The sequence below is a fragment of the Ascidiella aspersa genome, chromosome 8 (assembly GCF_963924565.1).
Source record: "Ascidiella aspersa chromosome 8, kaAscAspe10.2, whole genome shotgun sequence".
NCBI lineage: Eukaryota > Metazoa > Chordata > Ascidiacea > Phlebobranchia > Ascidiidae > Ascidiella > Ascidiella aspersa.
Window position 1 is genome coordinate 20813270 of NC_139454.1, and position 27872 is coordinate 20841141.

Below are 27872 nucleotides of genomic sequence, written 5' to 3' on the forward strand. Positions count from 1 at the left end.
GTTTACGTCCAAGACGGTGCCTTTCCCGCCCTTTACGATTGGTGCGAGGTCTTGGTGACTGTGCTCGACATCAACGACAACCCACCGATCCTGCTGCCGCTAGACGGCGCCACCGATCCGCCCCTGATTGTCAGCCTCGAGGTTCCCGAGTTCTCGGAAGGTCCGATGCTGATTCACCACGTGGTCGCATCTGACCTTGACGCCGGCGACAACGGAAAGGTCGAATACTTCATTGTCGGTGAGTTGAAATAGCTGTTTCTGTTTTATACGAACGGAAGGTAAATTTGGAATTCGGGTCGCACTGTTCAAAGAGTCATTCTTTATTCGAAGCTTACAATGATTTTTCATTTAACAGTCCCGCCTTATTTCCAGATTTAGAATTAAACACGTGCGGCTGTTAAAACACAGATGTTCGAAAGACAGTTTACCTAACAAAAACAGCCATCCAAGAATTGATGTAAAATGTATAGGGGAAATAACCGAAGGTTCTTTTTCAAAAGCGTCCTTAGTTACCCTGTGAAGATATTGTTAATTAGCAGATAAAGTCATACAGCGCGAAAACTATGCCGCCAAGGAAAGTTTAATGTTGAACGACAAATGGATATATTTTCCTTCTACTAGTAAAAAAAACTCCAAACAGACATTTTTGAAAGTTCGTTTTAAACTGATTTTAATTTCGCGTAAGCTAAAAAAGCTACCCTTTACCCAAACCTTCAAGCACCTGGCGCAACTTTTCAGCTCCTAAAACACAACAAAGAAGACGAAAGTGGCTCAAATAAAACAACACTAGAATACTGCCTTGAAACTCAATAACACCAAAACAGTAAGTTAAACTTGTAATCTTCCCTTTACAGAGGGCGATCCATTGAACGACTTTTTCGTCAATTCGACTTCTGGGGAGCTTTGGACCACCAGGAGGCTAGATCGAGAGACAACTGCCTCGTACAGCCTCAAGCTGGTCGCAACCGACCTGGGCAGGCCCATTGTTCGCCAGACAGTGGGCATTGTCGACGTCAGTGTTCTAGATTGGAACGACAATGACCCGCAGTTTGTAGAGGAGGCCTACGTCGCTGATGTGACTGAAGAACAGACGAAGTGAGTTTAGTTACTTGAATTTAGGTGTTATTCTGACGATTTCGATGATATTCTGTCGTGGATATTACTGCGTATTTGGCTTTATTATGTCGTTGGTCTAATAAGTACTATGGTTTTATAGATTTTTCCTCTTTAGGTTATGTTGCGGTTTAGGTCTTATTGTGTGTTCCCGAAGTAAGTTTATATAGTTACTTGTCTTTCACTCGATTTAGAAATAAATTTTAAGTCCACGTAAATTTAAATTATATTATTATTAAATTGATATATTACCATTACTTTTTGACAAACTAGTTTGAAAAAGCTTTAATCAAGTTTAGTATCACTGGACAATTTTTTCAAAAAATAGTATTAGTCGTCACAGCAATTAAACAAAGACTCAACGAGGCAGTGAGGAAAAATGACACAAAATCTTCAGGAACTGAATTTTTTATGAAAGACATTTCAAGGAAAACTAGACCTAAATTTGAATAAGCAGACGTGCTTTTAATATAGATTAAACACAAACCAGTATCAATGCCTTGGTCAACACAAAAAATAGTTTAGCAATGGTTTTACCACGGCGGACATGCAATTAAAGTTGCATAATATTTAAACTCAAAGACTTTTGGAAAAACATTGACGTTTTCAAATACTTCTAACACTGAAAGTAATAATATAATTTTTTAATTTCCCCCAGGGGTCAGTACGTCACCACTGTGCGGGCCACCGACAAGGACCAAGGACTCAATGCGGCGATAACCTACTCGCTGGACACCAACGGGAACCGAAACTTGTCGGGCCTGTTCACCATTGACGGCGCTACCGGCGTCATCACCACCCTGGCGCCGCTGGACGCGGAGAGGGCGCGGCGCCATACGTTCCGGGCGGTGGCGGTCGACTCGGCGCCATACGGGCCAAGGCAGAGCTCCGTCACCGTTACTGTAAATGGTAAGTGTTAAAAATGAAAAAAAATTAAAAAAGGTTAAAAAAACACCGAATTTTGGTCCTCAACCTTTCGCCGCCTTGTAACATTCTTTCTGGACGATTTATATTAAATTTCGATTTTCTACACCCAGAACCAAAATTTATTTTTTTTGCCGCATAAGTGTGAAACATGTTCTGACATTTTAACCAAACATTCTAGTTAAAGAAAGTCTTATGATAATACTTTTAAAGTTTTAAACTTCCATCATGTGTCAAAATACGATTGTAGCTAAAACAAATATTTAGCCAGTGCATATTAACGTGGTTATAGTTTTAACATTTTTTATCTGGTCACCTAGACTAAACCTATAATTTGATTAAATGCTCGTATCGTGTGCAGGCCTCTGTATGACCTTTTCATTATTTAAACATTATTGTTTTCATAGCGAGTATGAAATGGAGAATTCCATTTTTTTCTTTGTAGAATCATAAAATGTCTGATTTTATCCGAATACGGCAAACTTAAAAGCACTGCTTTTGACTAAAAAAACAAAATTTTAATACAATTTAAAAAAAAAACCTTTGTTGTTAGAAGAACAATATTTCCATTGCTAGCTTTCGCTTCAGTGTTTGGGTGAAAATTTCGGTTGCCTGGGTGAAATATGAAACTCAGCGATGAGAACTTACTAAAAAAGGAAAACGCTCTGTTTTCATGACGTCATATTCCTAAATCGAATTATTCTTTTTACGATTGTATCTAAAACAAATAATTAGGTATTCCATATTCAAGCAATTTTGGTTTTATTTGTAAACCTCAACAATAGGCTTGCATATATGTATGTCGCTATTGAAAGTTTTTACTATTTGAACTTTGTTTAAAAGCATTTCAATTTGCTTTCTACTCTAATAAAATGTTTATTTATGGAAATAAGGCAATCTTATAGATATAGGGGTACTGCTTTGGAGTGAAAACACAAAATTTTAGTACAATTCTTAGACCCCTTCCTGTTGGAAGTAAATATTTCCATTGCTGTAGCTTTCGCTTCAGTCGCATTGGTGAAATACGACCCTCAAGGACGAAAACTCACTAAAAAAAGAAAAACGCTCTATTTACATGATGTCTTGTTCCTAAATCGAATCACTCTTTTCAGTGCTGGACATCAACGACAACTTTCCAGTCTTCGGTCCAAGCCTTGTGCTAGTCAACGTAACGAGGGCTTCGACAACCGGCATGCAAGTCGCCTCGGTCCAGGCTCTAGATGCCGACAGCGGAGCGAACGGGGCTGTGACGTACAGGTATACGTCACTTACAGAACAGTCGGCGACCCAACAAAATCAAACGCGAAAATATTGGAACAAAGCTCGTTGCCGACATTGTTAGATTTGTCGAGATTGGTTTTAGTAAGATTGCTCCAAAGTTTGAGACCACCGTGGGAAAAATACGAAAACGGTGCTCATAATAATTAAACTTGGATTTTTTTTTATGTTATTTTGTGATTTATTCAGTTGCAAAAACGTCTTGAAGACAGTTTAGTGGCCAAAGCTGTAGTACTTGGATCGCCGTAAAAAAAGGCTGAGAAGTACCGTTTGTTGTCTTACGCTATCGAGTTTTATAGTTGAAAGAATTAGACTTAGGCCTACTCACATTTTCACAAGCAAACCTATACTCAAAAGTACTAAAAATGGATTTTTAAACATTGCTTTTTGTTTTTTCAACTTTCATTTCGATTTAAAGTTTTTTGTTTACATAATTCAAGCAATGTTTCCACCATAATTTATTAAACCTAAAAAAGCTGGGTAACATGGAGATTTTAAATGACAACCATATAGTTTCTTGTGTTGTCACAAGTTCAAACCAACTTAAAGACGAACCGCATGCCGTATAGGTAAAAATTAATTTCTCCTGAAGTCAGATGGCCACCTTTCGTGTCGCAGCCACTTTGAAAGAGAGGGCATTATAATTATTCCGTCGCTGTTAAAAAAACAACAGGAAAAAAACAACTCGACAAAATGCCATTCACATGCGTTCGCCACTCCGCGCGGAGCAAGTTATTAATTTGGCAAGCTGCAATTAACTTCCGTGCGAGAGTTATCTACCGGTCGTAAGGTCAAGTGCCCGATAAACAACAACCCTGGTGATAGACTTAAGAACAAGTCACGTAACTTTGCCAAAGATAATTTCATGTTTTGAAAGTTAAACGCTTAAAGCTTGGCGAACGACAATGCCCGGCGTTTTTGTAAATTGACATAAAACGCTTCTTTGTTTTTGGTCGACAAAAGCAATGCTATATTTACGGTAAACTAAAGTGGTAAAGAACCTCAAAAACATAACAATTTTAAAACAAATTTATACAAATATTTAAAATTTTTAGGCACAAAATATTTCAATTGAAGTCTCCAGATTTTATAATGTTTAAATCAGTGTTTTTTGCGCCGACCTAAAAACTAAGCGTAAACATAACAGCAAATCTTTGGTGAGCAACAGCAAAGCTTTGGTGACAATGCTCACGATTAAAGGGAACAAACCTTAAGAAGGTGTCAATATTAATTAAGAGTTAAATTGAAATCGCCGATGTCATCGTATTATAGTCCTGCAATTATTTTTAACTTTAGAAAATCTTTCTCATAACCAAGCTCAATAAATCCCATAATTTGAAAACTATCCTTCGGCGATCCACGAATTGAGAAACGATGATTTGTAGGTGATGAGCATTCATACCCGTTTATGGGCGGAACATAGTAAAACAATGGAGCATATTGGTTGGAGGTTGTAGTAAGACGTAATAAGAATATCAAACTCATACAGAAGTAGGTATCATTTTGAACATTTCGAATAACTCTATCCATTTTCAACATTTTATTCGAAACGTTCAAAATGTTACCTAATCCTGTATGGGCTTTCATATTCTTATTACGTCATAGTAAAACAAGAAATGCTAAAACCAATACATGAGATCACAATTTTATTTAATTTTCGGAAATCTTGCTCACAACCAAGCGCAATAAATCCCATATTATAAAAACTATGCCTTCGTCGGCGATCCACTTGTTTAGAAACGCTGATTTGGAGCATTAATGTCCTTTAATGGGCGGAACATGGTAAAACAAGAAATGCTTAAACCAGTACAACACGAGATCATATTTTCCCAAAATAAACGTTCCGAAAAACCTCACCAACCCATTTTTTTCTTTCAGTTTTGCGACCGGCTCGAACCCGGATGACGTGTTCTCAATAGCACCGTCTAGCGGCCTGATAACGACGGCTCGATCCTTCCCGGCCAGCTACCCACATAAGCAAGCGCTCATCGTGGTCGCTTCTGACCAGGGCGAAGTGTCCAAGCAGGCGCAGGCGGTCGTCCAAGTGACCCTCGGTAAGTTTGGCGAAAAGAAAGTCGACCTTGTTTTGTGGATATTTTTCTCGGGCGAGGTTTCGATAGTAGTGAAAGACCCTACGAATTATTTATTTTGAAAATTTGGCCCTGAAGTCGGAAAAGAAGCGATTAGAAGTAAATTTGAAACAGTCAGTTAAGCCTTCGTTTTGTTATATAAACCAGTGTGTTTTTAGCGAAAAATAAGCATCGATGAAACCATTGTTGAAACGTTTACCTTTGCACAAAATTTGGTCGATTGTTTTCATTGCCTTCACATTTTTACTCCCATCATTTTAAACAAAACTTTTGTTATTTCTTTGGAACATCTTCCGGGAAAATTATTATACATATACAATGTTTGTAAACCAATTTTAAATTATAATGTGCGGCTTTATACAATATTTTTTGCCAGGCCACTCTTTCAAATAAATCACAATTAAAGAACCCCTCCTGTGTGCAACGACGAAGTCATGGGAATAATTTAAAACAAATATTTTTTAGTCGGAGCCACTGGCGGCAAATCACTGCGCTTCCAACATCACAACTATTTCATCACAATGCCAGAAGTGGTACAAGATGACCACCTTGTTCGACAGGTGAGATATCGTCATAACACTACCATTACTAACTATATGGGACGAATTTTGTTTTGGTACATATCTTGTTTTTGCTGTTATTAGTTTTTGGTCTGCTATGCTTTTCTATGGTCTGCTATGGTTTGCTATGGTTTGCTATGGTTTGCTATGGTTTGCTATGGTTTGCTATAGTTTGCTATGGTTTGCTATGGTTTGCTATGGTTTGCTATAGTCTGCTATGGTTTGCTATGGTCTGCTATGGTCTGCTATGGTTTGCTATGGTATGCTATGGTTTGCTATGGTTTGCTATGATTTGCTATGGTCTGCTATGGTCTGCTATGGTTTGCTATGGTTTGCTTTGGTCTTCTATGGTTTGCTATGGTTTGTTATAGTCTGCTATGGTCTGCTATGGTATGCTATGGTTTGCTATGGTTTGCTATGATTTGCTATGGTGGTTGACTGCTCTAACGTATGTCGATTTTTGCCAGGTCACTGCCCTGCTCAACGGCGCCCCGTCGTCTGATATTACGTACGGCCTGCAGGCAGGAAACGAGGTGGGTGCGTTCCGCATCACTAACGATGGAAGGATCCTTGTGGCACAACCGAAGTTTCTCGATTACGAAACCGAACCCAAGTAAGCTAGGGGCTGCATTCTCATTGCTAAAGATATGTTTTGTATATAGATTCGAATGAATACATTAGTATGTGAGCCCATTGCTTGAACTTGGTGTGATTGTTTTCGGGATTGATAAAACAAGCTTTCTTGCGAGTTTAACCCTAGGGGTACTCTCGATTTTTGCGTTTGCGTCTTACGAGCTCCAAGAGCCGTGCGCAAAAGGAGACTTTAGGTTTTTTAGGTTATTTTGCAGGGGTGGTTTATTTTTTTCCATTTCGTAAGCTGCTCGTGACCAAAATATTTCGATAATTTATTAAAATTGACCAATTCGACGATCAGAAAATATCTTCTCGGGTCATTCTATTTGTTCTCGAGGCATGCATCCTATATGCAAGTGAAATTCGACGACCGATGACCGATGCAAATCAAAACGTTGGAAAACAAATACAATTTCCTGGTAGCCTGGTGGCAACTTAAAACTAATGGATCCAATCCGATACTGAAGTCTTTATCAGTGTACAGGGGTTCTTAAACTGGGGTCCATGAACCCCTTGGGGGTCCGTGAACTAGTTTTAGGGGGTCCGTGAAGGCCTAAGCCTAAGTAAAATATTAGTGTATATTTTAAAAGTTACCATTTTCTCGAAGAAAACAGTTTAATTAATAATAATGAAACGGTTTTGCACTGTATATATTTAGACTCCGTTTCACTTTCACATTTTTGGACAAAATCAGCAGATTTATAAAGTTTATTTGTATTGTGACGCCTATTTACGACGTCATTTTTGATTTTTTTCCCCTATCGTGGTCCACGCAAGGCCCCAAAAAGTTTTAGGGGTCCGCGGTAAAAAAAGTTCAAGAACCCCTGGTGTACAGGAACTAATTAATAACACAAATACTTACACAAGTGGATTCATATCTTATTCAAATAGAATACAAAACAATGTTATTGAAAACTACAATGTCAAGGTACCATGTGCTCAGTAACCTTTGACCGTTTGACCGCGAGTAAAATCAATTAAATAGGTCGTAAAACACTTACATTAATTTTTAGCAAACTCACTGTTAATCATAACAGCAACATTTACTAAATTGAAAAATATTGTTTAACTCTGCTAGCATGCGAAAAAATCGGCCGAGTCTTAAGTTACAGCGATCAAGTTTTCCTGGTAAAGCTAACACATCCCTTCTGCCTTTTTAGCATCCGCCTGATAGCCTTTGCCACAGTGGAGGGTTTAAGCGCATACGCAATCATCAGCATAAACCTGGTGGACGACAACGACAACGCTCCCGTATTTACTCAGGACCGGAAGCGCACCAGCGTCTGGGAGGAAAAGAAACCGGGCCTCTACGTCACCGACGTGAGTCTTACGTAACGCGCAGTGACGTCAGTTTCGTGGTGTGACGTGGCGCGTTTTTTTCGCAAAGCGGCTTGACCTTTAATTTTGCTCGAAAAGTTTGTCGATGGAAATAGACTTTGTAATTTGTAATGCAAACACCTTTACGAGTAAATATTGGCCTTCTGATAATTTAAAGCGTGCCACTGTAAAACATTTCTGTTTGAAATTGTTTGCCTTGTCGGACGAAAATTCGGCTTTTCGTAAAGCTTTATTACTACCACATACGAAACACTTGCTTTTACCCAATGTTAAATTTTACATCGCAGGCACCATAATGTCGCCATTGCCCATATTGCTTCAAAATGCTCCACAATCGAAAGACATTGGTGCATGGCAGGGATTAAAACACCTTTTCGACTTGTTGAGACAAAACAGTTCGAGCTTTGCTCGCCGACATTTGGTAGAATCTAGTTTTTTCTCAGCAAGCGAAGAAAAATTGCAAAGGCGCTTGTGTACCATTAATGTTACTTTAATCCAGCCTAAAGTAAAAACAAAACATATTAAGAGGCGTCTTTATTTTACATATAGTGCTATACTTTGGTGTTTGCTTGTTGAGTTTAGAAAATCGGCTCTTTTAAAATGCCGAAAATTGTCCAATTCTGTGAACGGATTAACAAAAAAATATGCGAAACCTAATGGAGTAAATATGCATTATTTTAGCAAAAACATGTATGCTTAATGGTGCACATTGAAACAAATCTGCGTATACATATTTGGCTTTTTTCGAAAGGTTTCACAGTATCGAAACACGAAATCCCAAACGAAGATCAATCTTGCGAACGTTTACCCCCATTTGAACCTTCGTGACGTCACGAATTTAACCCCCCCTTTCTCGTGCGCTCAGGTGGCGGCGTACGACCCGGACTCTGGCGACAACGGAGATGTGGAGTACGTAATGGAAACCCCCGGGGTCCCGTTCAAGATCAACGCCGAGTCGGGGGTGATCAGCACCACCCTCAAACTCGACAGAGAGGTGAGTCACTGGTTTTCTAATAATTGAGGATTTTTAGCTAGACTTGGACAACTAGATTTATTTTGGCTTTCTAAAATTAGATTAGAATCAAAAATAGATCATTTCAGTTTTTCCAAATTAGATTAGAATTATGGAATTAGATCATCTTAAGTTTTCTCAAATTACATTAGAATTAGAATTAGACGCATTTTGCTCTAATTTATTAAACTAGAAAACTAGAATTATCTAGTTGTCCAAGTCTGCTTTGAGCACTAGATTGTAAAACGGCTTAATTATACCTAAGGTTGCTTGTCTATGCTCTGTTGTGGCGAATCCCTAAGGGGCCTTTACCGCCAATAGAGTGTGTTTTATAGAGTGATCAGCACCACACTGAAACTCGACAGAGAGGCAAGTCACTGGTTTTCTCATAATTAAGTGTTTTTAGCACTAGATTGTAAACGGCTTAATTATACTTGGGTTTCTTGTGTATGTCATGTTGTGGCGAAATATCAAACCACCTTTTTCGCCAAAACGGGGTGTTTTGAAAGGGAGGACGGTTCCATGAGCTTCCTGCATCGTAATTTTCGGACGTTTTTTTTTAAATCCTGGCAATTTCAAATGTGCGAAACACGCTAACTTTGTATTTCACTTACGTCTAATCTTAAATAAAATCAAATAAAATGTGTGTTTTTAGTTTAAATGTGTATAAGGTAACTATACATTTTGTTGATAATTTTTTTCTTAATGTGACTTGTTGGCATTTCATTGTATTGACAATGCCATCGCCGGATATGACGTTTGGTTAGAAAACACGGCAAGAAAAACAATCACATGTTTAACTCAGAGGTTCTCAACCTTTTGTGGCTTGCGGCACCCCTCAGAAATAATAAATAGATTGCGGCACCCCTACAAGATTTTTTCCATAGGTAGTTCACTAGAATGTCGCAATAAACGGAACGCGAACAACACACATCAACTCCACACTACGTAGGAAGATATACTTGGATTTATCCCACTCTAATTTTACAAAAAGTTGTAGGAGTTAAGTAAAAATTAGATTGTTAAAGATTGTGAAATTTCTCTCACCCTTGAGCATTAAAAATGCCCCCAAGGGTGCGGCGGAACCCAGGTTGAGAACCACTGATTTAACTGTTTGGTTTTCTTTATTATCAATACGAAAAAACGAACGCCTGTTTAAATGCATTTTTTACAGCAATTAAACAACAACACGCCTTGAACAAAATGGCCGCCTGGCTAAAAAAGAGACAATCGCTTTTTCCATTCATCCCTTTTAACATCGCGAACTTGTTCACAGGCGAAAGAGAGCTACACGTTCACCATCCTAGCGCACGACAAGGGCGCCCAAAGACAAACGGGCAGTTGTCGCGTCACAGTGACCGTGGTGGACGACAATGACCTGCCCCCCGTGCTGACCGTACCCCGGGACCAACTGGAACTGAGCGAAGGGGCAGCGGTCGGGACCCACCTGACCACAGTGACGGCCAACGACCGGGACAGCAACTCGGTGATCAAGTTTAGCTTCGCGCCCGAATCCAATCCGGGCGGTCTTTTCGCCATTGACAAGTAGGTGGAGTTTTAAGCTTCTTTCAACTTTAAACCTAGACATCAAACTGTAATTATTTACGCTGTTAAAAGTTCTATCGAAATATTGATAAATAATAAGTTTGTAACATGGAAAATAAACAACACTTTTGCCAATATTTATTAAAAAAAGCATCGCAAAAATGCTCTGCTAAAATGTTGTTTTTAATAAAGTTTTTACAAATATTATAATGAAAAAGGGTCGGTTTTTATATCTCAATAAATTAATAAAAGTAAGCACACATTCCTACATTTTAGGCATAGTTTTGTCGCATAAACGGTGCCTTGTGATTTAACTACAGGAAAGTCCTAAAGTTTGTAAGTGAAAATTATGTAACTTTGGTATCGTTTTAGAAATAGCGGAGAAATCTATCTGATCAAGGCGCTGGATTACGAAGACCGGACTCACATCTCTCTGCGTGTTATCGGCAACGATTCGATCCACGTTGGAAAAGGCTGGGTAAACGTCACTGTGCTCGACGAAAATGACAACAAACCCGAATTTGTGCAACAGTCCTACCAGGTAAGAATGTTTTTATTTTTTTGTTAATAATTACTATTGCCCATATGATTTTTTCTTTTTCTTGTTTTTTTAATTTTCTTCCTATTTTTTTTCTTAGTTTTTATAGTGTTGTGTATAAAGCAAAGTTTAATATTACTTTTAATAATTATTGTGTTTGATAATACTTTGTTGCTATATTTTTACTAAAAGAAAACGTTAGTCGCCTTATGTATGTTTTATCCTCTGCTCTTTAAAACAAATCTTTAACACGTAATAAGAATATCAAAGCCCATACAGAAGTAGGTTTCATTTTGAACGTTTCGAATAACTCTTTCTTCATTTTTCACATGATGTCGATTGTTCAAAATGAAAAAGAGTTATTCGAAACGTTCAAAATAATGCCTATACTTATGTATGGGCTTTGATATTCTTATTACGTCTTACTACAACCTCCAACCATTATGCTCCGAAATATTTAACAAAAACATGTTTTCAGGCTCACATTCGCGAGTTATCACCGCGCGGCACTAATGTTACTCGTGTACTCGCCTACGACCGCGACTCGAACGAGTACGGACGAGTGTCATATCGACTCGGAACCGTGGTCCCCGAAACTCAAATGTTTGTCGTCGATTCTAAAACAGGTAAAAAGCCGAAATACGAGTTATACCTAAAGCCAGTGATTCCCAACCTAAACCCAGTGCTTAAATAGTTCGCGGCACACTCTTAACAGAACTAGAGTAATGTAACAATCGCCATTAACACACGACAAACTATATGTACTGTAGTATATCTCAATATTACTAATTGGTAGAGGACAGTGTGTCTTTAGGTCTAAAATGCTTATGTGTTTGTCTTTTGGTAATACAAATAACTTATTTTTCCGAAATTACAAAAAATTCGCTGCACACTTGACAATCTCTCGAGGCACATTAGTGTGCCACTGCATACAGTTTGGGAATCACTGCCTAAAGCAGTTGTGCCTAAAATTAAATTTGATTCTTGTCAAATAATTTAAAGAGGGCTATATAATCTTTCATTAAACAGTTTTGCCAGGTGTTTGTTTTTTATCGGATTCATTTTACGTGTTCTAAACAAATCATTTTGTGTAGATAGCACTGGAGTTGTTAGGTTCTTATCAAGTATAGTTTCGTGTTGAAACAATACTGATCATATTGTGACACATCGTAGTATGTTTTTTTCGTTTTAAAGAGCGTTCCTCTCAAGTTGTTTAATTACAAATCAAATTGTGTTGAAACAAAACAGATTGTGTTCTTACACATCCTAGTATATTGTTACATTTTTAAGAGTATTTCTCTCAAATGGTTTTATTAAAAATCATGTCATGTTGAAGGAAAGCATATCGTGTTGGTTTAAATGCAGTTGTGCTTTTACAGACATAAACCGAGGTACTATACAAATTGTGTCGTGTTGTTATAAATTAAATCTCCTTAAACAGAATCGAGTCGTGTTGCAGCAAAATAGCTTGTGTTGGTATTAGGTTGACATTTTTTTCACCCTAAGGCCTGATCAAGTTTAACTTTTCTATACTAGGAACCCGAAATTATCAAACTGATGGCCACTGGCGAACGGTCAGTTGGCAAGCTATTTGGCGTTTTTTTTTTTGATATAAAGTTGAAAATGTTTTTAAGGCTTGATAACGGTCAACTCGAGCGAACCGTTCAACCCACAGTCGTCGGGCTTCCACGTCGAGATACAAGCTTACGATCACGGAGTTCCATCACTAAATCAATCAGTGTCCGTCAGAATCCAGGTGCGTATCCGGTCACTAGTATCATCTGCAATTCGCATGGCAGGTTTATTTTGCATTTCCTGCAGTTATAGAAAACTAAGCCTTATGGGTCGCACATTAATGCTGTAGAGTGCATTTATACACATGTGTGTACAACTGCTGGAACCTGGCCCCACAGAAGTCGTACTGACTAATGGTATCGCCACCTATTTCATATTACACCTGTTGCCTTAAAATGGCCTAAGCGAAATCAGTTGATCAAACTCTAGACTACAACAATGTTCAAGCTCGACAGAATTTGCTAGCTTGGTCTTGCTTGAATGACAACCCTTGACTGATCAACTGATTTTGGTAAGCCCGTCTTACCGCTGTAATTATGCTTGGATACGAATGCATTTTCAGTGCAAATTTCAAACGTTGTTTATTTCGCTTTATATAAAGCCTAGCCATTTTTTAAAAATTGACTGAAAAAAAATTGTTAGAAATGTACAGAGACAACATAAATCAGCAAACTGATAAATGGATATTTGTGGAAATTTACCACCATAAAGTCATTATTAACCCATAAAATAAAAGTCCGTCTACCGTTTAAGTCCCTGCAATGTGTTCTTTAAAATAAAGGAATATTTTTCTTTGGTTTACAATTAGGTAATAAGGATGTCAGATACTTGACATTTAACCCCGATAACCGATATTTTAAAACAAAAAGTATCGCGATCCGATCCAATAACAAATGACGTCATTGGTATGCTGAAACAAGCAAAAAACGATGAAATTAAGTCGTTTAAGTTTCATGTTTTCCAGGTTAATATGTCAAAATTTTCTTTAGCGGTATTAGGTTAGCTTCCTGTAGTTGTCAACCGAATATTATTGGATAATTTTGTGTTTCAAGATAAAAATGGTCGGATCGAAAATCTAGGCTGATATTCCTTTTTAATTTGGTATCGGATCGGCACCGATACAACCCTAGTATCGGCATCGGCTATCGGCTCCTATCCGATATTATCGGCATCCCTGTTTCCGATCAATAACATTCAGTCGTTCAAACCGCATTAAGTCACGTCCTTTGGGTTTTATTTCGTTCATAGGTGGACGACGTGAACGACAACGGACCGATGTTCAGCCAGAAGGTGTACAAGACGACAGTCAGCGAATCGGCCGTACTCGGTCTCTCCATCACCAACGTTACAGCAACTGACAGCGATTTCACACCTGAGAACAAAAACGTGCACTACAAGTGAGTGCCTATCTAGTCCGTCCGTCTATGTCCGCGTTTTTTAACCTATGGATCATAAAGCAAAAATTGCGTCAACCAACGATCTGGTTAGGCCGCCGACTGCGGTAGTTTGATATGGTTACATTTGTTGAGAGTAGTTTTAAGCAAGATTTTGTAAAATGAAAAAAATTGCTGAAAAAACATGAAGACTCATATCATATAAATTTGAACTTAATAATGGTAATTGCTTACTTTTGGTTCCCATACAAAATGTTGTTTAGTAAGAAAAGGAGTTTGAAATAAAGGTTTTCATGCAACTCGACACATTCGCAGAAACAGAAACTTATTAATAGGAAAAGTGGCACCAAAGAAGTGTTAAAAATATTGCTTGTTTTATGTAAAACAAACAACATGCTTTTTCAAAAGTTACAAAAAATAAATTTTAAGCCACTTTGCACTGTAGTAAGTATATTTACTAAAATTTTCAAGGTAATATTTAAAAAATACCCTTTAAAATCTTTTTTTTTCTTATACAAAACAAATAATGTTATACTTACCCTTAACATTTGGGTCGCCGCAAAAAAGGTTGAGAAACACTGGACCTACGTCACATTTGCTACCCTATAGTGTTTCGCAACCTTTTTCGCGGAGACCCAACTATACTAACGGGTAGCAGCGAAGCTTTGGCTACCCAATTCTTTTCACTAAACTTCAGTGGAATATTGTTTTTTTGCAACTGGCGCACTATATCCCACAAATAACACGAAAAAGTCATGCCTACTTGTAAAAATATTTAAAAAAAGTTCTAGACAAAGGTACAGCAGGAATTCGGACCACTTTTAGCTGAAAATGAGTTTTACTGGCATTAACTCTCATCTATAAAAAGCAATAGGTGTTAATGTGGCGCATCTGGAACTTTGTGTGGCGCATCTGAATGGGAAAAGAAAAACCTGGGTGCATGGAAACAAAAGGGTGGCCACCCTGGTTTAAAGGCAAACTGTTTCAAGTAATTGATGAAATAATACTAATGTTATTACTATTTTTGTTAATTTTGGGATCTAAGCCTGCTCCAACATTGCTAGTTGTTGATCTCTTCTCCATATTGTAAGATTCAAGCAAAACCACAAAGGTTGTAAAAGAGATCCAAAAACAACTTTATTCAACAAAAGCAGAATACTATAGTTACGCAAAAAGCATCGTCAGTTCTGCTAATATACTACAAACACAACGAAACACCAAAATTATAAAAATGAAACTAGTTTAAAAAGCCAATAACAGAATTACAATACAGTTCAGTAGAGCTGTAAACCAATACTGACGTTAAAATGGCAAAATAAAGAGCTACTATAATAAAAGGAATCACAATGCCTGAAGCAAAACACCGCCGAGAAAACGCAAAGAAATTCTGAGATCGCGCAAAAGTAGGTCAAGTAAAAGAGAAAAAAACGTAAGGTACAAGGATTATTTAATAGTGGGTGTTATGATATGCTGAATATTGATGGTAACTCCTATTTTATTTAACCAAATATCCTCATCCAGCTGGACCATTTCGGGTTGTGCAACAAATGTTACATTGTAACACTCGTGTATTGGGGGTTTTCTTTCTAGTTCATTACTGTGATGTGTGGCGTAGTGTCGTAGGAGGGCAGATTGGTCATTATATGTTTCAAGTAACTTTGCTCTTAAGAGAAGAATAAATAAAGCCACCATTAAGAACCGGTTCGGTTTAGACTTTCTGTGTATAGAGCTAAATTTTCAATTTTTCTTTCCCAGGATCGTGGCCGGAAATGTGGGTGGCGCCTTCAAGGTCCGGACCATCGGTGACCCGGGCGGCCAGACGATTGGCGAGGTGTTCGTTGCTAGGCAATTGGATCGCGAAAACGTCTCGCTCTACACTCTGACCGTGGAAGCCTCCGATAAGGGAGATCCCCCGCAGAGCAGGTACGCTGCTGTTTTGTGCTTTTGAACAAGATTTTTGCTCCCATGAACTTCCAATCGTGTAACAGCACTATTTTTTGAAATATTTGTTTTATTTTATTTAGTTAGCACGCTGTTATTTTTTACGTTGAGCTACCTAAGCCTCAATAAACGCATTTTTCTTTAACAAAATCTTTAGCAAACACTAACTAAGTAAAACCTGAAGAGCACCCAAGTCATGTTGCTGAATTCAAATTCAAAGTATTTTATTTTGCCATACGTATTTTTTTCATATATAATATTGATCAAAGTATGCGAGAAATTGAACATGTGCTTTGACAAGGTGACACCGAATAACCCGTGAGGGTTTACGAAGCTCATGCCGCCTTGATATGAAATAAGTACCGGTGAATTACAAAAGAATATTATTTAGACTATTTATTCAGATTGAATTACAGATAAATTTACAGCATTCCAAAAATAATTGTTTTGTTTGTTTCCAGCAACTCAACGGTGGTCGTCCACATTCTGGAGGTAAACGACAACTCGCCCTACTTTACCGAGTCTCATTACTACGGCGAGGTTATGGAGAACGACGGATCCGCTTCCACGCGTTCGCCCAGAAACGTTCTCAAAGTGAGTTTGTTTTCGTGAAGGTTTGTTGATTTGACGGGTGCTTTGTCCACGACATTATTGACTGTATAAAACAACCTAACTATCAGTTGTTAACACTCATATGCGTGTACATATGTTTCATTGAATAAATGATAAGGTACTGTGAATCCCCTTCAATATGAAGTTGCTTGTACTAACAGATTGAGCAAGCATTGGCGTATCGTCGTTTCTCGACTCGCTCCTCTCTGAGCCTGCATAGCTCAGTTGGTAGAGCGACGGTCCTGGCTTGACCGGAGGTCGTGAGTTCGAACCTCACTGCAGGCTAGTTGTTTTTCTAGCCTGCTCTGCTTGTATCATTGATCGACAGATTCGGTGAAGAGTCTGCAATGCCTTTCAGTGTACTATAATATGTAAGCCGTAATCGTTGGTCAAAAAGCAGCTTCAGAAAGGCTAGACTCCAGTTGTTAACACACAACATGTTTCATTGAATATCATATGAAAAAAGAACGGTGTCGCGAAAGAATTTTAACCGATTAAAAGTTTAGCCCACAAAACCCCATTTAGTTGAACTCAGACTAGCTTACGCTTAAAGTGTTTAGTATAGTAGTTCAATTTTTGTCGTGCAAATTTTCCAAACAAAGAGATTACAGCAATCAAATTTTAAGCTGTATAAATATCTTCCCTGTACAACATACAAAAATTTCCAATCTGGACACACGTCATGAAGGCCATGTCGAAATGACTCGTTATCACTATATGAAAAAACGGAATGATTTTAATACGCTTTTTATGTAAATTCGTGTAAATTAGCACTGTTGCTAGCTGGGCGAACTAATTTTAGCATCGAAATTTTTGGGATGTTACAGTAGTTTAGCTTTCAAACAACCGGAACAGGATATTCACTTTACTGTAAGTGCTTTAAGACTAATTTAATAAATTAATGCAAACAGTAACTGGCCTTACTTCTGTTTGTATTAGTATACCTTGGATTTTAGGAGCTCAGATTGTTAGTATAGAGCAATACTTAATGTTTCTTTTTATACTGATTCGGTTATTTTAACTTATTTCATTACTGTCTTTAATTAAATAAGCTACGAATCCACTTCATTAGCACATTCCCTCAAACTTATACAGTAACATTATATATGGTCATTGCTTAGACCTCGGCCCGCAAAGGTCGTCCGTTATTGTTCTACGTATAGTTTAGTAAATCACTTTCTTTTATAATTTTCCCCACCGGAACGGCTTTCCGGTATATATTTCCCTTTATCACAGCATAACAGGTCATAGAATGGGTATAGCTGGCACATAAGATATTTTGAAGAGTAAGGTAAGGCATTGTAGATCTCATGTGGCTGAAATAATTCTCCTAACTAGCCTGGATTCCTCTATTAACAAACAAAGTATCAGCAAAAAATCGTACGATAACGTAGTTTGGTTGGTTAAAATCCCTCTTGTAAATTTGTCAAAAACCTTAACTGTCTTGCATTTAAGCTTCTGGCCAACGACGCCGACAGCAATTCGGATTTCAAGTTCAAGATCATTTCCGGCGACGACCTTGGAGCCTTCGAACTCCGCGAATGCGATCCGCCAGTAGGAAGCTGTACCATGCTTGTCGCCAAGGTAACGCGTCCAAATAAATGGTTTCTTAATAAGAATATCAAAACCCATACCGAAGTAGGTGTCAATTTAAACGTTTCGAATAACTCTTTATTCATTTTCAAAATGTTGCTGAATCGAAGCGTTCAAAATGACACCTACTTCTGTATGGGCTTTGATATTCTCATTAATTTTTACTATAACCTCCAGCCATTATGTTAAGATCTATTTGAAACGTTCAAAATGATAACTACTTCTGTATGGGCTTTGATATTCTCATTAATTTTTACTATAACCTCCAGCCATTATCTTAAGATCTATTTGAAACGTTCAAAATGATAACTACTTCTGTATGGACTTTGATATTCTCATTAATTTTTACTATAACCTCCAGCCATTATTTTAGATCTATTTGAAACGTTCAAAATGATAACTACTTCTGTATGGGCTTTGATATTCTCATTAATTTTTACTATAACCTCCAGCCATTATCTTAAGATCTATTTGAAACGTTCAAAATGATAACTACTTCTGTATGGACTTTGATATTCTCATTAATTTTTACTATAACCTCCAGCCATTATCTTAAGATCTATTTGAAACGTTCAAAATGATAACTACTTCTGTATGGACTTTGATATTCTCATTAATTTTTACTATAACCTCCAGCCATTATTTTAGATCTATTTGAAACGTTCAAAATGATAACTACTTCTGTATGGGCTTTGATATTCTTATTACGTTCTACTAAAACCTCCAGCCATTATTTTAGATCTATTTGAAACGTTCAAAATGATAACTACTTCTGTATGGGCTTTGATATTCTCATTAATTTTTACTATAACCTCCAGCCATTATCTTAAGATCTATTTGAAACGTTCAAAATGATAACTACTTCTGTATGGACTTTGATATTCTCATTAATTTTTACTATAACCTCCAGCCATTATCTTAAGATCTATTTGAAACGTTCAAAATGATAACTACTTCTGTATGGACTTTGATATTCTCATTAATTTTTACTATAACCTCCAGCCATTATTTTAGATCTATTTGAAACGTTCAAAATGATAACTACTTCTGTATGGGCTTTGATATTCTTTTTACGTCTTACTACAAGCTCCAACCTTTTTTTTAAACGACTCTTTTTTGGAGTCATCCGGTTCGCGTACTGATTATATATATTTTTCGTTTCTTTGTTCAGTCTAGACTTTTGTAGTATGTTAAAAAAGGGCTGGTGGTTTGGGCGTTAAAATATTTTTTTAATAGTCCTCTATTTAGTTTTTGGTAATTCAAAACCTTCTTTCGGAAACCGTTTACCCTAAATGTGCAGAATACAGATGTCGTCACAAAAAGTGCCTAAACATCTAAAAATGTTTTGCTTTGCCCCGCGCATTGGGAAGTATTTCAGTAACGTATATATAAAAACGAAGAAAAAAAGTTTTTCGTTTTCGCGTCAAAAAAAAAACGAGAAAGGGGCGTGTAATGCCCAATGGGAAGTAATACCGCCAGAACGTCCGATAGCGGTGCCCGATATTTTGGACAAAAAGTATCGCCATCCGAAACCTAATGACGTCATTGATATGCACAAACAAGAAAAATAGATGAAATTATGTCGTCTAAAATTTCATCTTTTTCAGGTTAATATGTCAAATTTTTCTTTAGTGTTATTAGGTCAGTTACCCTCTAGCGGTTATCAACCAGTGGGCCATGGCTCATTAGTGGGCCATGGCTCGTTAGTGGGCCATGGCTCGTTAGTGGGCCATAAGAACCTTTGAGGTGGGCCACAGACCAATTTAAAAAAGCTAGATTTAGTTTCATTTGTGTCACTTTATTTAGTTTTACAGGAATAATGGCTTGGGGAGGAATTAAAAGGATTGTAAATTTATTGTTCAGCCGCAAGTATCTCACTAATGCACGGTTGAATAAATATTCTGTTTTGAAATATGTTCTTCTGTGTTTTGTTCTAAATATATTTTACATGTTTTTCTTTCATAAAAATTTATTGGGCCACAGAATATTTTTGCAACGTAAATGGGCCACGAAAGAAAAAAGGTTGAGAATCACTGCTCTAGTTGTTTGCCTAATGTTATTTGATGAATTGGTGTTTTAAGATAAAAAAAATCCCTGGTCAACCACGCGTGCTTATCTTCTCTTTAGTTTGTGGACTACGAGGTGCAGTCTCACTATGAGTTGACTGTCCAAGTGTCCGACGCCCGTAACTCGATCATCGCTCGTACGGCCACAGCAGGGGTCAGTGTCGACGTGCTGGACGTGAACGAATTCAAGCCCAAGTTCACCCGACAGTTCTACATGGTGGGTGTGGATTGCGACGTCGAAATATAGACTTTTTTAAGTGTTTATTTTTAGCAGCATTATTTTGTTTTTTTCATATATATTTATTTTTTTGTGACAGTCGTTTTTCTTCTAACGACGAATTGGATTTACGTTTTGCGTGATTTGTTAGTTTAGATATTTTGCTGTTGATTTTACACATGTAGTAACAAAAATACAAACCGGTTAATAAGTGTTTGTTTTTTAAAACAGAAACTAAAGATGCCTATTTTTATACGCCGAATTATATATTTCAGTAACTGCATGTATGAAACGGTTTTATGCTTTTATACCTGTTTTACTAGCAGTCCAAATATCGTCTGTTTCAAAAGTAGGGAGCTCTCTTTCACATTTTATTGTCTTCGATATATTTCAACGCCATTTTATTAAAACCCCATAGCTTAAATAAATGCAGTTCTTATTTTTATACGCTATTTTTATCGATATCGTCTAGAAATAGAGTTTATACCTTCATAGGAAAATGCCAATTTGAAAATATTAAAAAACCTTAGATCTAGATTTGTACCTGACTCTTCATCTTTCACAGATCAAAGTCGAAGAGTCGACCAAAGCGAACGTCCCCCTGATTCGGGTCACCGCCACTGACAGGGACGGGGGGAGGTTTGGTGACGTCATCTATTCCGTTTTGGGGGGAAGCCAGGAGACGCTGGGCCCCTCTTGCGTGCCTTCTTATGAGATGTTCAGCATCGACCAGAAAACCGGCGTGATTTCGGCAAGGAGGGAGTAAGTTGCAGCTATAGTGCTTTCCACCCCTGTTATAGTGTTTTCCACTCCTGTTATAGTGTTTTCTACCCCTGTTATAGTGTTTTCCACCCCTGTTATAGTGCTTTCCACCCCTGGTCTAGTGTTCTCAACCCCTGTTATTGTGTTTTCCACCCTGTTATAGTGTTTCCACCCCTGTTATAGTGTTTTTCACCCTGTTATAGTGTTTTCCACCCCTGTTATAGTGTTGTTCACCCCTGTTATAGTGTTTTCCACCCCTGTTTTCCACTCATGTTATAGTGTTGTTCACCCCTGTTATAGTGTTTTCCACCCCTGTTTTCCACTCATGTTATAGTGTTTTCCACTCCGTATTTTGGTTTTGGTCGGTCGCCTTCGTGCTTTTTACTATTTACAAGCAGGGCAGGCTAGAAAAATGGCTTTTCGGTGTCCGCATGAAAGAATGTTAAATGAATTTTTTCACTACTAGGTTAAAGTGTCTCAATTGTTGAAAACATTTTTAGAAATAAAGTAACAAAAGACAATCAGTGAACGCAACTCGAAATTTAGCCCAAATTTCAGAAAACGCCCAGATTTTTAACCCTGACCTTAGGACAAAGACTTCCAAATAGTGAACTTATTTCAACATTTTTTCAAATGAAGGATTCGGCCCGCCAAGCAATTTAATCCGGGCCTCGGCTCATTTTTAACAAAATGTTTTTAGGCAAAAACAGGCCTTATTGTTTTCATTTTTTTTATTTTAGATTATTATTTTGTACTAAAGCGGAGGATCTTAAACTGGGGTCCATGTACCCCTTTGGGGTACGTGAACTAATTTTAGGGGGTCCATGAAAGCTTAATTGAAATTTTGTGTATATTTAAGAAGTAAATCAATTTTTTAAGAAAACTGTTCAACTCAAAATAAAATTGTTTTTCACTAACTGTATTAAGACTCCATTTCACAAAAACTCGCCTACCGTGGTTCACGCGAAGCAAAAGAAAGTAGGAGTCCGCGGTGAAAAAGTTTAAGAACCCCCGCACTATAGTATCGTTACGGAAAGATTAAACTTTCCCTCCTTTCGCCGAAAGAAAACCTGCCGAACCCACGAACACAAACTAACCCCGAAAAAATTTTCACCCAGAAAAAAAAATAATAATTAATTTTTTACTTTTTTTCACCCAGGCTCGACTACGAAGAGTGCCACGTCTACCGGCTTTACATTGAGGCCGCCGACGCGTCAGGCCTGGCGCGCAGCGTCGAGGTCTCGATCGGGGTGCTTCCCCTTGACGAGTACCCGCCGCACTTCGAGACCGACTACGTGGAGGGGAATCCCCGATACGTCTTTACGGTGCCCTATGGCTCTCCAGCTGGTTACGTGGTCGGACAGGTAAGGCTGCCTTGTTGCGTAATGATGGATTAGGCTAGGGGCAGCTCTTCTGCAGTCGGTGGGCTAAATATGGGAAAATGAACTATTTGGCGGGCCGAATTCCTGAATCAATACATTAATCGTGTAATTATCCATCTATACAAGGAATATATCGTATTTAATGTAAACTTTAAGTTTATAGATCATAAACAGTATTTAATGAATTGATTAACGTAATCTACTTTATTAGCTGCTGAAGTAGAGGGGGATTGCGGCAGACTGTGGACGCGGGCCACATTATCATGTAAGACCACAAACTGTCTGCGGGCCGCTCAAAATCCCGTCGGAGCGTATATTGCCCGCCCCTGGTTTAAGCGATTCGGTAATTGCAGGGGGGATTTTTTGAGGACTTATGAACTCCATAATAATAGGCGTATGGCGACGTTTTGTCCGACTTAAGGAGAGTTTTCCACTGACTACAATTTTATTTTCAGCAGCAATAGGGTCAATCAGGAGAAAGCAACATTTCTTTATCGTATTAACTACAATTTTTTACAAAAAAAACTTTTTAAAACATATATTGCAACATTTAACTATAATATTTTGGAAATGCATGAAAAAAAATTGACCAAATATGTTCTTGAGGGTTGTTAAACCAACAATTTATCTTTTGGACTTAATTTAACAATCCTTGAACTTCAAATTTAAACTTCAAATCTTAATTAGCAATTAAAGTTCGACAACTTGCGCAACCGCTATTCACTCTTTGCTTTTGTGACGTCACAGGTGAACGCGAGCGACGCGGACGCGGGACCGGACGGCGTGGTACACTTCCGACTTGATGAGTCGTCTTCCGGATACTTTGTGGTCAACGCGTCCACCGGGGTCATCAAGATGGCCAGGGCAGTGGACAGTGGTAACGCCAGAATTCTTCTTCTAACGGCAGAGTCTTCCAAGCTGAGCAGCGTGACCCACATCAAAGTAGAGATCACAGGTATTGTAGAGTCAGAAATAGGTTGACCTAAAGGCTAAAGGTTGGTTCACACTAGACGCGTTTTGCTTTTCTGGCATTAAACGTTGGAGTCGTTTAACGTTGGAGTCACATAACGCGTTGCCAGCGTTAACGGTAAATTTCCTCGCTTCTAAGCAAAAGCGTCAAAATTGAAATATTTCAACTTTCCGCAACCAAAAGCGTTTTTAAAAATAAAACGTTTTACGTTATCGCCAGACGTGTCTAGTGTGAACCAATATTTTGTCTCGCAAAGGGATTTGTCACGTTGAAACGCGCACCTTGCCCCAATGTTGTAAACAAGTCATTTTGAACTGACTTAAGTCCCAGTCAAGTCACTTGTAACATACCTTTCAGTCCAAGAAGTCATAATTCAAGCAAGTCAACATATGTGTTTATGATTGATACGGACTGATGATCCCCCAATGTGAAGTTGCTTGTACTAACAGAATGTTCAAGTATTGGCGTATGGTTGTTTCTCGACTCGCTCCTCTCTAAGCCTGCATAGCTTTGGTAGAGCGACGGTCCCGGCTTGACCGGAGGTCATGAGTTCGAACCTCACTGCAGGCCAGTTGTTTTTCTGGCTTGCTCTACTTGCATCGGCGAGTCTGCGATGGCTTTTCGGTGTACTGTTCAAGCAAGTCAATTACAAGTCAAGTCCGTTTCATAAAAGTTACTCGTTCAGCTATTAAAATTGTGTAAACTTGTCCGATTATGAGCAATACCTTGACTAAAAAATACCAAACGAAAAGTCATGTTGTAAAGACGCTATATATTGTGTTGTGGATCAGCCATTCTATTCTAAACAGATTCAAACCCATAAGAGATTCCGCTTCGTTGTGAGCCTTTATTAAGGGCCTGTTTTCCATTTAGGTACTCCACCTATCGCAGTGGAAGCTCAAATCCTCTCGATAGTGTTCGGAATCATCGCCTTCGTCGCCTGTCTTATTGTGGCCGCTCTGTGCCTCAAGCATTGTCGAAACAAGAAAGCAAGGTAACAGCATGCTTGTGTCGTTGTGTGGGCCTTATGCCGATATATAGGGCTATGGAGTGAAGTTGGACCACAATTAAAACGTTAGTTGCTAATCAGATGGCACATTTTGAAGACAAATTCTAATCAACCCAGTTTCACTGAAACATACCTTCGGAAAGGCTTACCGAATTCAATCAACCAGATCAGGATTATAACTCTTTCAGTTGCAAAAATACGAGCTGTTGATCCTCTTCAATTGATGTTTATGTACCCCAGAGGTTGTGAGTTCGAACCTCACCACAGGCTAGTGGTTTCTAGCCTGATCTTCTTGCACTATAATCCTGATCAGGCTGACTGATTTTGGTAAGCCTTTCCAAAGGCATATTGTGCCATCCAACTTTTACTAAACTTTAAGGCACGAATCATGATAAAGTTTTCAATCATAATACTAATTTCGATCACTAAGAGCACTGATTTTTTCGAAATGTGACTTTTTTGTTTTTTGATTGGGTATAGTTATGTAGTTCACTTTATTGGAAATTCACCAAACACAAGTAACATCTCTAGCTTAGCCTGACCTTGCACTATAATCTGGCCAGGTTGACTGATTTCGATAAGCCTTTACAAAGGCATATTGTGCAACCCAGGTTTAATTAGAATTTTTACTATAATTGGGTATAGTTCGATTTTATTGGAAATTAAACCAACACAAAGCAACTTTGCGAGCAAACTTGTAACACTGGCTACCTTTGACAGAGCTTCGGCCGAATCCGCAAAGGATGAGGATAATAAGAAGACTTCTTCGAACCGCCGGATGCTGCCCGACGGGAGCCCGGACCAGACTCCTTTCCACGAGAACCACCACCAGGCGGCGCAACACGCCAACGCAGCCAAGTCGGGCGGGGATTTCCCAAAGGTGAGAGGCGATTTTGGGTGTTAGGTGAATTAAAAATATAACGATTGTTGATTTTGTATTGCAAAACCTAATCTACTTCACTGTGATACTTTAAGTGCTGTCTCATACATTTCCGTACGGCACTTTCGACAATACTATCTTTCACTTATAAAATTAAAGTTGCTATTTTTTTCTTTTTGAGGCAAATGTCGCCAGATATTTATTTTGTTTTGGTTCGGTATCATCATAACAACTATGGCTCTTCCGCTAATGGCCGATGTATTTAAATGTTCGATAATTTCAACACCAAATTGTGATAAGAACATACCTTTCGTTATTATTTTTTTTTTTGGTATTGGTTTGTTACTAAATTACAAGTGACCATTTTTTGGCATGGTGTTGTAAACTCGCTTAAAATCGAAACTAAAGAGATTTAAAAGTTTTAAATAAATTTTTAATAGTTGTATCATTCGGTTTGGATTATAGCAGCTGTTATGAGGAAGTTTTTCGTTTTTAAATTTACGGTAGGAAAATCACATTATTACAAAACTATTTTAAAAGGTTTCGCCGAATCAGTTCAACTACTTTAAATTATTTCTATTTTATTTTAAATTAACAAATAATTGCTTTGATTTTGAGTAACAAAAAATGGGCCATATTAGACGGAAGCCTCTCATTAAACGTATTACAAAATTTAAATTACCGAAAAAAAATTATATATTTGTTTTTTAAAGCAAAACAATATTAAACTTTTTTCAATAAAATATTCCAAGAATAAATCATATTTTCTTCATGCAAAAGACCCGTTTAAATCTTACTTTTCGTTTTATTTTCCATATTATAGAATCGGAAATACGCGTCTTCCAATATGAGCGGAGGAAACGGTGTGACATTGGCCAATGGTAGAAAGAGCAAGCAGCACCCGAACAAACTGTCGCCGGATCATCAATGTAAGACTAATTAGATAAAGTTTTTTTTTTAATTTGCCTCTTGTGACCGCTGGGCGCATTTTAAAACAACGGAAAACGATTTTTTTATTTTTTTTAAATACCCCCCAAAAAATAAAAATATTTTTTCAAAAATAAAAGTTAAAATAGTTTTATTGGAATATTCTTTGTATTTTTTTTTGTCTTAATCAAAGTCAGTCATTTTATAAGATATAAATAGAAATACATTGCGCCAAAAAGGATCTTGAGTCTCTCGAAAAGGACGAAAATAATGCAAACATAAAAACCTGTATTTGTTTCTAACTGAATCATTATCGTCGTTTACTTGCAAGGGCATGACTTGCAAGGGCTTTTTTCATAGAATTTAGTTTGAAATAAAATATCTATTGAAGAACTATATATTTCTTAAGAAATTTCATTTTCGGGCGTCACATAGCTTTTTATTAAGTCATTTGTGGAGGGCTAGAGATACGTGTAAAACTTAAAAAACACAAAGTAACACCGAAAAAACGGAAAAATACAAAGAAAAATACTAACTTACAATTAAGTTTTTTACCATTTTATGAAGATTTTTTAATGAATTTAAATTCAATTCAAAACTTGGATATTTCTGTAAACATCATATGTTTTTTGAAATTAAAAAAAATAAAATAAATAACTACTATTTCTGTTAAAATTAAACAAACAAACATTTTTTCTCGTCAGTGAACCTTTCGGGAAGCGCAAACAGCATCGACCTTAAGCGGATATTACGTCATCGGATCATGAGGTCACACGACACCGGAAATGACGGATCGGCCGAGGACGATGAAGTGCACCGCATCACGATGACGTCATCGTCTTCGGGACGCCAATCATCGTCGACGTCATTAATATCGGACAAGAAAACGCGGGTCGCCGATTCGGGCATTCAGCAAGTGAGTAAATGTCGACATTTGTTGAAAAACGGATATTTTGAAAAAAAAATATCTTTTTTTTTTTTTATGAAAGTTTTAGTAATTTTTTTATCTTTGAAATTTTTATAATTTTTTTATTTTTGAAATTTTTATAATTTTCTTATGTTTTTAAATTTTTGTATAATTTTTCTTATTTGTGAAGTTTTTTATTATTTTTTTGATTTTAGCTACCCTGAAAGGGAATTGGTTTGACGTCAACGATACAATTATTAGTTTAAGTACAAAAGTATTTCAATGGAAGCAGTAGTTTCTCAGTTAAATAACATATTGTATATGGAGAGAAAATTAAATTCATTATTTCCAAACCAAATTTAGGTAGTCTTATACCAAGTAATGAACAAACTTTGAAAAAAAGAACTCTTTTTAAAATTAGATTATGATTTAAAAGCAAACACTTAATTAAGATTACGATTTTTGCGAAACAAATGCCATTGAAAATAATAATAAAAGTTTCAAACTAATTATAATTACCCACATCTTTAATATTTGAACTGTGAAAAACCCCCCCCATAGCCGCACCTTGCCTGTGTATATCGACACAGAAAAAAGTTGGCCTGG

At 37.5% G+C, this 27872-nt stretch overlaps 1 protein-coding gene and 1 non-coding gene across 2 annotated transcripts in view; both read left to right on the forward strand.

Moving 5' to 3' along the window:
* The window catches only part of LOC146136803 (protocadherin-16-like), a 94902-nt gene that overhangs the window by 65198 nt on the left and 1832 nt on the right, over positions 1-27872 (forward strand). The window contains exons 29-53 of the mRNA XM_083396255.1: positions 2-238; positions 855-1095; positions 1772-2022; positions 3150-3294; positions 5194-5369; positions 5871-5965; positions 6433-6578; positions 7759-7918; positions 8802-8930; positions 10225-10493; positions 10866-11034; positions 11510-11657; positions 12666-12787; positions 13855-14003; positions 15756-15923; positions 16403-16535; positions 18009-18137; positions 20274-20429; positions 20995-21191; positions 22351-22555; positions 23321-23528; positions 24417-24537; positions 25273-25432; positions 26256-26361; positions 27064-27275. Of these exons, the coding sequence (XP_083252381.1) occupies positions 2-238; positions 855-1095; positions 1772-2022; positions 3150-3294; positions 5194-5369; positions 5871-5965; positions 6433-6578; positions 7759-7918; positions 8802-8930; positions 10225-10493; positions 10866-11034; positions 11510-11657; positions 12666-12787; positions 13855-14003; positions 15756-15923; positions 16403-16535; positions 18009-18137; positions 20274-20429; positions 20995-21191; positions 22351-22555; positions 23321-23528; positions 24417-24537; positions 25273-25432; positions 26256-26361; positions 27064-27275 (4232 nt within the window). The remainder of the gene's footprint in view (position 1; positions 239-854; positions 1096-1771; positions 2023-3149; positions 3295-5193; positions 5370-5870; positions 5966-6432; positions 6579-7758; positions 7919-8801; positions 8931-10224; positions 10494-10865; positions 11035-11509; positions 11658-12665; positions 12788-13854; positions 14004-15755; positions 15924-16402; positions 16536-18008; positions 18138-20273; positions 20430-20994; positions 21192-22350; positions 22556-23320; positions 23529-24416; positions 24538-25272; positions 25433-26255; positions 26362-27063; positions 27276-27872) is intronic.
* Positions 16764-16838, forward strand: Trnaa-ggc (transfer RNA alanine (anticodon GGC)). The gene has a single exon. It is a non-coding gene; the product is annotated as a tRNA-Ala (tRNA).